Below are 13626 nucleotides of genomic sequence, written 5' to 3'. Positions count from 1 at the left end.
TCATCAGTAGCATTTTTTTTCCCTTCTTCTTCGTGTCAGACTCAGTCAATTGCTTAACAAGAAGGCCAAATCCAAATATTTTAAGACCCATTCCACGTTAAGAAAGCTTGAAATCCAATGCAATTCTTGTTAGATTCCAACCATTTTTCTTTTCCATACATCCAATTGACTAAAATTAACATTAAAGGGCATAACATAACCACCACACATCTAATCAACTGCATTTAAAATTGCAACCGTGCCAACGACGATACTATAAAACCGAAGTAAACCTCACGAACTTATCATCATCATTATTGGTGTATTGAACTTATGAACTAATTAGTCCAACATATACAAAATAAAAACCAACTGTCTAATCAAAAGCTCTAATAACAAAAATAAATAAACTATATATATTCTTATATAGTAAAGAATATCAAGAAAGGAATAAGAAACAAGGAGAAAAATATATTCCAAGATACCATGCAATATTACTAATCATCAATGGACAAATAGATTCCAAGTGCGTGTTTGTTTCTCCATTTTGGTACATTAGAATTCGTACAAACATGAAAACAAACACATTAATTAACCTAGCTACCCCAGTTCCTAAACATTCATGATCAATAGAGAAATTGCTATGATACCAAAAGAAATCTAAGAATTTCGTACATATATATATTTTTTGCGCCAGTAATGGAATGAGTTTGAACATGTTAAAGAAAGAGAGAGAGAGAGAGAGAGAGAGAGAGAATTTCTCAATAACAATACCAAAATCCTTGAATTTCATGATGGTACCATAGAATTTCTCCATTCACTGTTGTTGTTATCGTCCATTCATTGATGAAGCCATGGCCACGACCCCAAGTTTTTGAAGATTGAGTTTCACCACGGTGTCAACAAACATCTTGGTATCTTCCTCCGTATTCCCTTCAGGTATATCTACGATGTAAGATTCCAAAACAATAGTATAAACCTTACCCTCTTTGTGAAATTCGTTCACGGATGTGACTGAACGATAGTTTTGGAGTCGGTGTTCGCCGCCAACGACCCTAAAACTTAGGACGTGTTTGTCATCGTCCAAAATCTCGAGCCTCTCGGTACTGGTTGAGGCCGGGAGGCCCGAGACCACAGTTACTTCCCTAATACTTCCAACGCTGCCATCCCCTTTCATGTTGCACCCTTTGATGAAGTGTTTGTACTTCTGAGGGTTGTCGAAGTTCCGGACCAAGGGCCACACGCTGCTCGCGGGTGCTTCAATCCGGTGTGTTATTATGGAAAAACATTTGTTGGAAGATGCTTCGAATAGATGGTATTTTTTTATGATAGGTTCAAGTTGGGTTAGTTCCTCGGGTGTTAGGCCTTCCACATGATGGTGGGTTTCCGAGGCCATGTAATTTTGGGGTGTTACGAACTTATGATTTGATGATTTTTGGGTTGAGTGATGAGGCAAAGTTATCATGCAAAAGAAACAAGAATTGAAGATGGTAGAGGGAAGAGAGGGTTATGAAATGAATAAGGAGGGTTTAGGTTACCATATCAATTATGATGTTGATATATAAATGGTGATGGGGGTAGTGGGCAAAATAATCATAGGAAAAAACAACACATGACGATCGATGAATAAGCTTATTTATGTATGGGGTTGCCTTTTTTTTTTTGGACGGATATGCCCTGGACAGTTCAGTTTTATATGACACCAAAAGATCACTTGCTACGTCATTGCTCCGGAGTCAGGATCACGTTAATTAATTTGCAAAGTATTTTTTTTTTCCACAGTGCACACATATTGCTTGAGAACAAAGAGAGAAATATGAAGGAAAAAGAAAAGAAAAAAAATAATCGATGCAAAAGTGCATTATTGTATTTGTTGTTTGTAGTCTGAATATGAGATTTTTAATGAAAAGTATATATATATATATATATATTTCTTATACAAAAATAAATAAATAATATTCTTACTTCTTAAGTAAGGGATATAATTTGAATAGATTGGACCTCAACTTTAGCTATATGAGGAAAGGTGTTGGCTCCAAGACTCTAGCACTAAGTTTTTTTTTAAATCTTTTTTTTGTATTATGGTGATTTGAAGCTGATTCGGTGGTGCTTTTGAGGTTTGTTTCTTATTTTATTTTATTTCTCTTATGGGCATCTAGTATTCATATGTAAGGACAGGTTTATAACAAATTGTGCGTCATGTTGACCTTTGCCTTTCCATTCTTAATCCCATTTCTTTTCGTAAAAGTGAGATATTTATAATCGGATATGTCAAAACCAAGGATAACTTTGTTTACTTTAATAATTCATGTTTTGATATTTAATATAACTTGTTTACCTATAGAAGTACACAGCAGAATTAAATCTGTAGTAGACTATATAAATTGTGGAGCATATAAAAAGGAATGTGATTGTGGTTTAGAGGGTAAGATTGGATAAGAGGAGTAGTCGCAATCGTTGAAAAGGGTAAGTTGGGAGATTCACAAATCATGTGAGAATTGAAGTCTAACAACAAACTCTTATCCGCGTGATCTAAACTTCACTTTGCAGGTTGCAGGATTCCCCACCTCTCATTTGGACCCAGCCATTCCTCCACCACACGTCTAAAATTGTTCCATTTATTTAATTAACTTCATATTAGTTATTTATTATTTCGGCTAGTGTGTATATATATAGAAAGATATGAGTCATTATTATTGATAGGGGATGCTTATCATTGATCTCAATTCTCAAGTGGTCTCGATCGTCATCATCATGTTTGTTGGGCCCTTTTTGCTTGGGACTTTCTTCCATACAAAGATTGAGAGACACAGCTTTTGCATGTGTGTGGCTAGCTGTATGCATGCGGAAATGTCAGCAGCAGTAAAGTGACCATAATTGAATTGCTTCAAAGCAAGAGAATCTATCAATATGTATTGCCTTTCTCTATCATTTTACACATATAAAAGTAATTAACAACATTCATATATATATATATATATATATATATATATAGAAGTGCGATGAATTAACATAGTGTGGTGTAAGTAAAATTAGACTTGAATCTTTTTAACCAGGTATTTGGCCGATTCAAGTATTTTAAATGAAGAAAAATATAATTAAAAAAGGAGATCAATTAAAGGTAATCAACCAACACAAATTAATTATAAATAAAATTGATAAATATTTGATATCAATAACATGATAATTAAAAAAATAAATTGTGATGAGTTAATCTTAATGATACATTTATATGTGTATGTGTGTAAGTTAGAATACTTTCAATTGTAAAAACGAGAATTTTAAATTTAAGTAAACTAGAAGTATAATGATGAATGAAATAAAAAATCATTTTTACATTATTTTAAAAAAAGTTATGCATTTTTTTTTAATTTTAATTATTTAAATATGGTATAATAAAGGAGTGTTTGTGACGTGGTTTTGTTTGATTTTTAACTAAAAAGTTATTCTCAACTAAACATAAAAACTATATGTAGTTTAGCTTCATTTGGTTTTATTTTAATTTTAAATTCAAATCAAATCAAACTTTTTACGGTTTGATTTGATTTGATTTTTGTAATTTTTATTAATATATTCAAGTTCTCTTCCATAAAATAAGTGTGCATTTTCAATTGAGTTATATTTGTTGGATTAGTTAATTTTTGTTTAATACTCTCTAACATATATTGACATGCATAAAAAAATATTGTAAAATTCAAAATTATTATACATCTCCATGGTTTCAATCCATTTTCACAAGATAAGTAATCATATTTACTTTTATAAATTAAAATTTAATCATGTGTCTTGTTAATATCATCTGAAACCATAAATAATGTATAATGATATCCCGAGCAATCCAATAATTTTCTAACACAGTCAGGTCAATAATTAAGGTGAGAACACTGGCTAGTAAATTAATGTGTTGAGTTTGTCCCTCCTGAATTTTTTTTTGTATTGAGATTGAGAAGAGACGAATAAGTGCTCAGAAATTCAAGAAAAGCTAGCTAGCTATATACGCGGGTTTGAAGATTCGACTTCAAACAGAACACTGACACTGTCTTACTGGCAATATTAATTATGAGCAAAAGGCTCATTGGACTGACTTGTGCTTTTGCATTTTTGTCCATTCTTCATGTAAAAAATGTTACCATTATTTTATTGTTAATAACATAAATATCTATGTTACTACACAATAATGTGTTGATGATCTATATTTTTTAATTTACTCGATTTGTACAAAGAGAATCTAAGTACTACACAACTATTTCTCCTACTCTAGGCAAAAACAAAACTAGTCAATGGTAGCAAAAGATGACTCATTCATTCAACTTTCAACAACGTTCCCGATTTGGTATTGGTGGAATTGCCTTATTGCTAAGTAAAGGCAAATGGGAGAGGGAGACACAGTTCTTGAAGTTACAAATGCCAACCTTTGTTGCTTCCAATCAGAATTGGAGCAAGTTTATATATCATTGATGCTTCCGCATGGGTTACCACTTTTCACTCACATTCAGCAGCGCTCAGCATACAGAAGTGGACACAGCCTCTAGAAGAACACTTTTTTATTTTATAAAATTAAACTTGCAAGTATCAATTATTACCCCCATCAATTAATAAATAAATATTTTAAGTATAGCACAACAGCAACACAACGTGATATCGTATTAACAAAAATCTACCATTCTTGACTACGAAACACCAAATATTTATTGTTTTCTGGTCTTATTTTAATCTCTATATACTCCTAACTAGTTTAAAGTTATGCATACGTTTTCAAAAATGAATAATTATATTAAATTTCATAATAAAATATACTTATTTTGTAAATGATTTATTATACTATGTAGATGAATGTTAGCCATACCCAATTTACCCAACCGACTTTCTTCTCTTAGAAGTTTGGTTTAGATAATCAGTTCAATACCTGTTTATCGAATCTAACTTTGATTTTGGTGTTGGGTTACCAATTTGCATACCTATTAAAATGCAAGTGTGAGAGTAAAAAATCCAGTATTGGATTGGAATGAGTTTGTGAAATAACATTTAAGCAAGAATGATGCATAAATTTAACTTGTTTGGATTGGATGGAAATCAAATTTACTTGTGTAGTTTAATCACAGTCTATTGATAGAGATTTTCTTACGATTTATCTCATCGTATTATTAAATAAGTGATATCAAAGTTGATGATGTGATTAGGTAATAAAATTCCTATTAAAGTAAAAGTTATGCTTTAACTTAGTGACTAATTCAAATTATCATTGAGAGTGAAATAAGCAGTGGTCCATTTATGAATAAATATTTTTTTAGTTAAAAGTCTTCTTGATAATATAAAAATTGAATAACTTGTTTCGTCAATGTGAGCTAACACAACACTATAATGTTAAAGAGCGCTAAAAAAACATTTAACATTATACACAAATAAAAACACCTTATTGTTTATTTGCCCTTAAGAAAAAAAACATAATAAAACAACCTAATAATACTTGAAAAATATGTTAACAAGATAACATCCCATCATATCAAGAAAGACTGTAAATGCACTAAAACACACATGACACACCAAAAGCATGATCAAATGCATTATGCAAAATTTGCAGAAATTAGTATGAGAATTAAAAAATTATTGAAGCCAAACTCACCATTGCATGTTTTAAATGACCGAGATGAAATCTAGCTAATTTATTAATCACGCTTATTTATAATACTTCACAATGTCCTTTCAATCAGTGATTAAGGTATTTAGCCTAGCTCTTATTAACCAAGTCATTGAAAGCATTGGAACAAAGTCACCTTTTTCAATTTTTTTCACATAAGAATATATACCATAGCTATTCCTGATTCAGTTGTCAATCCATGAAATAAAATGTTCATAAATAATAGTTCAATCAACGAAATATACTAAAATAAGTATAAAAAGAATGCAAAAGAATTGCTCTTAAAACACGCTTATTTACAAAAAAATGAGCTAACATATTTAGCAACACAGTATTATATCAATTGTATCCCAAGAATGTGCAAAGGCAGCAAAAATAAAAAAGAATATTGATAATAAAGATGGATCCAGTTTGGTAAGGATCGAGTTCATATCCTATAAAAATATGAATTAAAATTCTATTGTTAATGTGAGAGTGCCTTTTTGATAAATAATTTATAAGTATTTCTATAGATATTCAATGAATCTTGAGACATGTCCTAATCTTAATAAATTCTCATAATCTAACTCACCTAAAAATTTTAGGTTAAAAAAAAAGACACATTCTCAAACTAATACATACACCATATCATGGGCCTAAACAATACAGAAGAAATTTGACTATATGTTTCAAACATCAACCTGTAAGAAATGCAAACAAAATGTACTTAAGAAAAATAACTAGGAAAAAAAACTACTAATAAAAATTGAGAGAGAAAACTACTCCCTTATCCTTGGGCCACAAGGTTAAAACTCATCTTCGCATTTGTTGAGATCATTACATTATCAGCATTAAGGCAATTGCTTCCTGCACTCCATTTTTGCTTTCTCCACCTCAGAAAACCCAAACAGACAACAATATCCCTCCATCGAACCACCCAACACCACCGCTAAATGCAAACATCACCACCCAACATTGTCGTTGACCACTGTGGTGCAGGGAAGAAGGCACGCAGAGTCGGAACACGAGAGAAGTGTAAAACGCGACAGCATTTCCAAAAATGGTTTTCTGGAATAGTAAAAAAAAATTAACATTCTGAAAAGGGATTTCAGAAATTGGGATTTTAACATTCCAGAAAAAGGATTTCCAGAATGATGCTAACATAATTTTGAAAATAATTTTTCATAATAGTGATTTTTTTAACATTCTAAAAAGGGTTTTCTGGAATGTTAAAAAAAATTCACTATTACAGAAAAACATTCCCAAAATGTTGTCGCGTTTCACTTCTCTCATGTCCCTGACGCCATGCATGGCTTCTTTCTTGCACCACAGTTGTGGACGATGATGTTGGGTGGCTTTCTTTGTCTATTATCAAAACATCCCATCTCTGATATCTCGTGCGTGAGAAAGTAAAATTTCTACCTTACTCACAAGAATGACAATTACCAACAAACGGTATATTTGTATTCTTAAAATGGGACAAATGGTCTGAATTCTGAAATCTACTCCCAAACTTGAACTAGGAGTTTAAGATTTAATTTAAACTTTCACATTTATGAAATCTCAAAATATTTTGTTAGCCAAATGGAAATTCTAAGGATATATGTCAAACTGGGAATTTAAGATTTAAGGCTATTTTTTTTCATTAAAAAACCCTTATGTGAAATCTATAAATATTTAATTTCGTAACCAAATACAAATTGTAAGGGTATACGGAAAATGAGAGGAGGTATAAGGGAAGGGGGGGGGGGGTGTTATAGATTTGAATATTTTACTAACAAAAAAAAAAATTAACGATTAATAACTACTGTTGGCTAATAAAAAATAAAAACAAAAACCAAAAATGAGTTAAAAAAAATTAAGAGAATCTGAGTTGCTAAAATCAGCGGTTTTGTAAAAGGGAAATCACGAGGGCCCCTAGCCAGCGACAGTGAGACTAGTTGTTGTGGTCCTCTTGATGTAGCCTAGTCCTTGTGTTGCAGCTACCTAATTGGAGTATTATTTTTCTTCTCATACAAGTTAAGAAACAAAGTTGGCCTTTAAATTGTTGTTTTTTCATTCATTAAATGATGATGTTTTTTTTTTAATCCATAAGAATTGAATAACAGAGAATTATAATACTCATATATTTTACTTAATCAACAGGGTTAAACCTTGTTTATGAAAATGACTTGATTGTACACTCCTCACACTAATGCTATATTTTTTTCACTATTTTTCACGAGAGAATTAGGGTGCATATGAATGGAGATAAGAGGAATTCGTGAAAAAAAGAATATTTTAAGAGTGTTTGATTTGAAAGAAACAGGGAAGAGAAAAATAAAAAAAGAAAAAGAAAAAATGAAAGAAAAGAAAAGAGATATAGAAAACAAGGTGATGATTTGTGTTTGGTTATGGGAAGAAAATGAAAAGAAAGCAAGTGAAAAAAAATAGAGAAAAGAAAGGAAAAAAATGAAAAGTAAAATGATTTTGTGTACTGTTTGATAAGAAAGAAAGAGTTGAAAAGTAAAAAAAAAAAAATAGTGTATATAAAATGCCATAGATGTTTATGATAAAAAAAAATATGTAAAAATAAGGATATTTTAATATTTTACTACAATAATACATTATCCTTTTTCTTTCCCTCCCACAATGAAAGAGTTGTTGTAAGAGTGGGTCTCACATGTTTTTTCATCCATCCTTCCAATTGTTGCTAATACCATACCGCTAAAAAATTAAAATGAATATTGTTTTTTATCCTTCTAGCTTTCTATGTTCATTTTCATTGTTTTCAAATTAGAGTCTTAAGTTATTTGTAACTTGTGCGAGAGAAATTGAAAGAAAATAAAATTGTAAGCTTAACTCCACATTTTGACCTTAGGTTTCATGATGGTGAAATTTTGGTCCTTCAAAATTTTTTATTGCACATCTAATCATCATTGTTTTTAAAATTTAATAATTTTAGTCCACCATTAGTGTGTCATTAATTTTTTTAAAGAAAATTACTAGTGTGACATATTATTAATGACATAAAACTAATATCATGACATGCCAAATGATATCATAGTATAATACATATATTAAGTGGCACTAACAATGTGTTGTGCATAGATAAAAAAAAAAATACTACCATGCAACACCAATTCATTATTAATGCAACATCAACATATATGTTAGATTATCACATCATCAATTACATTAGTATTACATTAGTATGTCAATATCATATCATTATTAATGTGTCATATTAGTAATTTCTGTTAGAAATTACTCACACACTAACAACGACAAAAATTATTAAATTTTGAAAATGTAAGAACTAAATGCGCAATAAAAAATTTAAAAACCAAAATGCACAATGGTGAAGCTATAAAAATAAAAAAGAAATTTAAGCCAAAGTTATAACTTTTTCTTCATCTTATTTGACTGTACAGGAAATTAAAGAATATATATATATATATATATATATATATATATATATATATATATATAATTATAATGACATAAATATCTTTGATAAAAAAATTATAAAAGCATGAATAATTTGATCTTTTAAATGTAACAAGATACTTTCTCTATTTTCTTATTATTTTCAAATTAGAAAGAACCCAACAAGTATGAGTTCTACATAAATTCTAATATTTCCTTCAATATTATAAACATATCAAATAAGAGAAAGAAACATATTTAATTTCTATCTTTCCCATTCTTCCTTCTCTTTATTCTTTTTAACCTCTTCCTAAAACGCATGCAGCATCATATGCATTGAACTAGGGGGGAAATTTTGACACTTGTTTTGTCGATTCATTATGGAAAAATCCTGAACAAGAGTAACAGGATTCAATTGAATTATAAGGTGGTCTTTCCCTGTAGGGAGGACCATACTCAACTCGGGACCATTTAAATTGGCCAGTCGTACGTTAAATCTTGTGAGGTCAGACAAACAATAAATGTGAGATCTTAGGCAACAAACATTTTCATGCCTCCAAAACTTGCAACCAATTACTGGTTCAAAATTAACAAATCTCCAACCACAATTAGGTTGGTTTATCACCATCTCACTCTTAATTCCTCTTACAGATTCCCAATGAGACTTCTTTAATTTTTTTATTTTCAAATAAAAGCTTATTAATCAGTGTCTTTAGAGCATTAATTAAAAACTAAAAAGAAAAAAATATTTTTTTTATCATAAGTAATACAATTTTTTATTTTCCAATAAAAATATTTTTATTTTAAATTTTTTAACCAAATATTCTTAAGATACCAATTAACTTTTATGTTTCAAATATGACATTTTATTTCAGTTACCCACTTTTCAAGCATTGCTGAACTCTGCAGCTCCTCAACAACCACGTGTTATATCAAATGTAATAATGGAGACAAAAATAGTATTACATCAATGAGAAAAAAGTCATATATTAATAGTATGACATTTAAAAAGTTTCAGTCGATGTAATGTATTTTCTATTATTATCAATGGGATATAAACGCCTATAATTAATACAAGATTTATCAACAAAAAATAAATTAATAGTATATAAAATAATATATTATCATTATATTAAATATTAATATAATATGCAGTATGTCTGTTCTTAAATACAAAATTATTTTTATTATTATTTTTTATTTTTAATAAGATTCTTTTCTCGAGTTATCAATTATATTAATATTTTTTTATAATTAAAATACACATTAATTATAAAAATAATAATTTTATGAAAATTAATTATGGATTCAGGGTCTAAGGTATTTTTATAAATTAAACTTCAACCATTTAAACTGATTATAAAATTAATTATCAATACTTAATGTTTCTCATCCCTTACTAAGGATGTGCACATTACTCAGTAATCATAATGTGTTGATTATTGTTAGTAGGTACAATTTAATGAAGAATAATATCTTGGGTCCCTTCCTTTCTAGCATGCCTACGTACTGTGCCATTATGGGTGGCTTTTGTGTGTATATATATATATATACACACACACATATAGTAGCTTCCTTATGATGGTAAGTTAATTTATCTACTGAAATGAAACTGAGAGAACTTGACTTTTAATTGCCGTCCTCAGTTTGCAATTGCAAAACATTGGGTGGGGGAAAGGTCCAAAATGAAAACTGTGTACAATTCTGTAATTTTTTTTCTGTACACTTCCCTTCCCTAAAAACTGCACCTTTCTGCTTCCACTTTGCTCGTTACTAATATATATCCACCACCAGAGACGACAAAAGGTTAATGGGGATTGGTGATTCCTCCTTTACCTTTTCCTCTGATTTCTGAGCCACACACACATGTAATATATACTACTCTATCTATCTTAATTTCTTTTGAGTGTTAGCTAGGATTCATGTGATGAGTCCATGCAGTTTGTACAATTGTACTATATATACATAATAATAATTACTATATAGTATAGTAGGATATTGTTATATTAATTACATCATTATTGTTCTGGTCAGTGAGAAATGAGGACGGGAAGAAAATGCTCCTATTGTAGAAACTTTGGTCACAATTCAAGGACTTGCAACACTCATCACAAAGGAGGACTAAAGCTTTTTGGAGTGCAACTTAACCTTTCTAATTGTCGTTGTTGTTCTTCATTATCATCAACTAATTCATCCTCTTCCTCTTGTTCATCAACACTCATTGATATCATGAAAAGAAGAAGTTTGAGCATGAATTACCACCTTGTATCTTCACGAATCACCTCATCATCACCCTCTTATAATTTTCTGCTTGGTGGTGGTGTGGATGAAAATTCAGATAAAGCAATATCTGATGGGTACATAGCCAGTGTCGGTGGTGGTGGACTCACTTCAACAACTCGTCATCAAGAAAGGAAAAAAGGTTCTCTCCCAACTTTAACTCGCGTTTGTTACGGTGTATGGTTCCTAATAATAAATTTTGCATTACTTCTAAACAAGGAGGGAAAAACAAGAAAAAGAGCCAAGTGAGTGATGAGATGGCTAATATATGTATTATATAAGATAGATAAAAGAAAGCATATACTGTATAAATAATTGTAGTAATTGTGTTCTAAACTCGAACAAAAATCTAGGAATTGGTGCTTTTGAATTAAAAATGTTTTATTAGACAATGGGAGGAGAGTCAAAGGAATTAGTAAATGTGGTTTGAAATTATTACTGTCTTAATCATTCTTTACTTAACATAATTTAGTGTATATTTTATATTAATATCATATTAGATTCACAAATTTAATTAGGATCACGACTATATAGTATATAATGATTTGAGAATATATAACAATTCTTCCGGAGACTTAGATATATATATATATATATATATATATATATATATATATATATATATATATATATATATATATATATATATATATATATATATATATATATTTAGCTTTGTTGCTATCTTTGGTTGAACAAATTAAGTACTGTTACTATATGTTTATGATCAGGTGTGCCATGGAATGAGGAGGAGCACCGGAAATTTCTTGAAGGACTGGAGAAGCTGGGGAAGGGTAATTGGAGAGGCATTTCTAAACATTTTGTTACAACAAGAACACCATCCCAAGTGGCTAGTCATGCACAAAAATATTTTTTGCGTCAAACTAGCTTCAATAAAAGAAAGCGCCGTCGCAGCCTCTTTGATGTGAGTAAATTTAATTAGAATGATGATACGTGGATATAATCACATGTTATAATATATTCCATCAATGTCTATTATTAGGTTTTATTTCTTATACTATGATTTTTTCTGGTTTTTATTATAGGCAACAAAAATCACTTATTTTTTTTATTTCAAATATAAATGAAAATTAACTAATTTTACCTTATTTTATGAGATTATCTTTAAAATGAAATTCATTTAATAGGGTTAAAGAATTTTTTATGGTTGATATCAAGTTCTAATGAATAATAGTTTAATTAGGGAAAAAATTATTTTTTGTTTTAAAATTAACACAAATTAATGAAATTAACTATTTTTTTTAACAAATGTGAAATTAATTATTTTTTTGCTTATAACAGAGATAGGAGGATGTACTATCATTTATTATATTTAGATTTTTTTTCCTCTTTGAGTGTTAACTAGAAAAGTAGAAATAGAAATTAGTATCCACGCACCAATTAATATTTTCCCATCCAATTATCGTGTTCCATTTACCATTCATATGCAATCGGTTGTTTTTAGTTCTCTTTTTCTTTTTTTGCCCCCTTAAATGCTAGTTAACAAAATTGTTTTTCTATGGAATTGTGCAACATATGTTGTTCGATTTCAGGTGGGAAGATATGAAACCACAACTACACTTGAACCATTAAATACTTGTTTAAAGGCAAGTGGTCAATTTGGGTCCCTATTTGGGACTATAATTACTTGTCCTCAGTGGGTTTCTTACAAACATTCAGTGATGAATTGGGCCACCACTTCAACAAACTACACTCATCAAAGTGCTGCCCCAGATCTAGAACTCAAGCTTGCTGTTCCCAAACAAACAGAGCCATGCGAAAGAACTTAATTATAAGTACGTGTGGTGTTTGAAATATTATTGTAGCTTCCATTAAATGTGCTAATTAGTTTATGTGAATTGGGCATTCAGAAAAAGTTAAGTGCAAGTATATTCTGATTATTGAATCTTTAAAAGAGTAAGCAGTTTAATTATTAGTTAAAGTGTGAAAGTACTTGTGACAAATTGTGCTTCTTCTTCTTTTTATGCTGTGAGGAAAATAAAAAAACAAGAAGAACAAACAAGCTACTCTCTTATGGAACAAAGTTGTGGAGGACAAACACCCCAGCTATAACACAGAATGAAAGTTCGGAGGATCCCATCTTCGCTAACTTGTCCACGCAGAAATTTCCTTCGCAATAAATTGTGTTTAGAAGAATTGATTTAAAAAGGTAAAAAGTTATCTTTTAATGATGAGAATTTACTTTAAATACAAGATTTTTATATTTTTATATTTATTCTATAAAATTTATTCCTTTTTATGGTCTAAATAAAATTAATTATCTTTTTAAATATACTTTAAAATATAAATGATTTTTTAAAAGTAATTTTACTCAAATTTAA

At 29.7% G+C, this 13626-nt stretch overlaps 2 protein-coding genes across 2 annotated transcripts; one reads left to right on the top strand and one right to left on the bottom strand.

Moving 5' to 3' along the window:
• Window positions 1-407: 407 nt before the first annotated feature.
• On the bottom strand, window positions 408-1558 carry LOC114391903 (abscisic acid receptor PYL2-like). Its single transcript, XM_028352907.1, has one exon. The coding sequence runs from the start codon at window positions 1442-1444 to the stop codon at window positions 809-811; it is 636 nt and encodes a 211-aa protein (XP_028208708.1). The 5' UTR covers window positions 1445-1558; the 3' UTR covers window positions 408-808.
• A 9465-nt stretch (window positions 1559-11023) lies between these two features.
• Window positions 11024-13385, top strand: LOC114392233 (transcription factor MYBS3-like). The gene is made up of 3 exons (XM_028353284.1): window positions 11024-11426; window positions 12016-12209; window positions 12838-13385. Exons 1-3 carry the CDS (start codon window positions 11045-11047, stop codon window positions 13072-13074), a joined length of 813 nt encoding a protein of 270 aa, XP_028209085.1. The 5' UTR covers window positions 11024-11044; the 3' UTR covers window positions 13075-13385.
• The last annotated feature ends 241 nt before the right edge of the window (window positions 13386-13626 follow it).

The sequence above is a fragment of the Glycine soja genome, chromosome 17 (genome assembly GCF_004193775.1).
Source record: "Glycine soja cultivar W05 chromosome 17, ASM419377v2, whole genome shotgun sequence".
NCBI lineage: Eukaryota > Viridiplantae > Streptophyta > Magnoliopsida > Fabales > Fabaceae > Glycine > Glycine soja.
This window is presented reverse-complemented; position numbering and strand designations above follow the sequence as displayed.

What these genes read in the sequence shown, in the direction of transcription:
- LOC114391903 (XM_028352907.1), bottom strand. Translation starts at nt 1,444, where the DNA reads ATGATAACTTTGCCTCATCACTCAACCCAAAAATCATCAAATCATAAG.
- LOC114392233 (XM_028353284.1), top strand. Translation starts at nt 11,045, where the DNA reads ATGAGGACGGGAAGAAAATGCTCCTATTGTAGAAACTTTGGTCACAAT. An exon ending in TCATCAAGAAAGGAAAAAAG is followed by an intron (nt 11,427 to 12,015) that starts GTTCTCTCCCAA and finishes GTTTATGATCAG; the next exon opens with GTGTGCCATGGAATGAGGAG. An exon ending in GCCGTCGCAGCCTCTTTGAT is followed by an intron (nt 12,210 to 12,837) that starts GTGAGTAAATTT and finishes GTTCGATTTCAG; the next exon opens with GTGGGAAGATATGAAACCAC.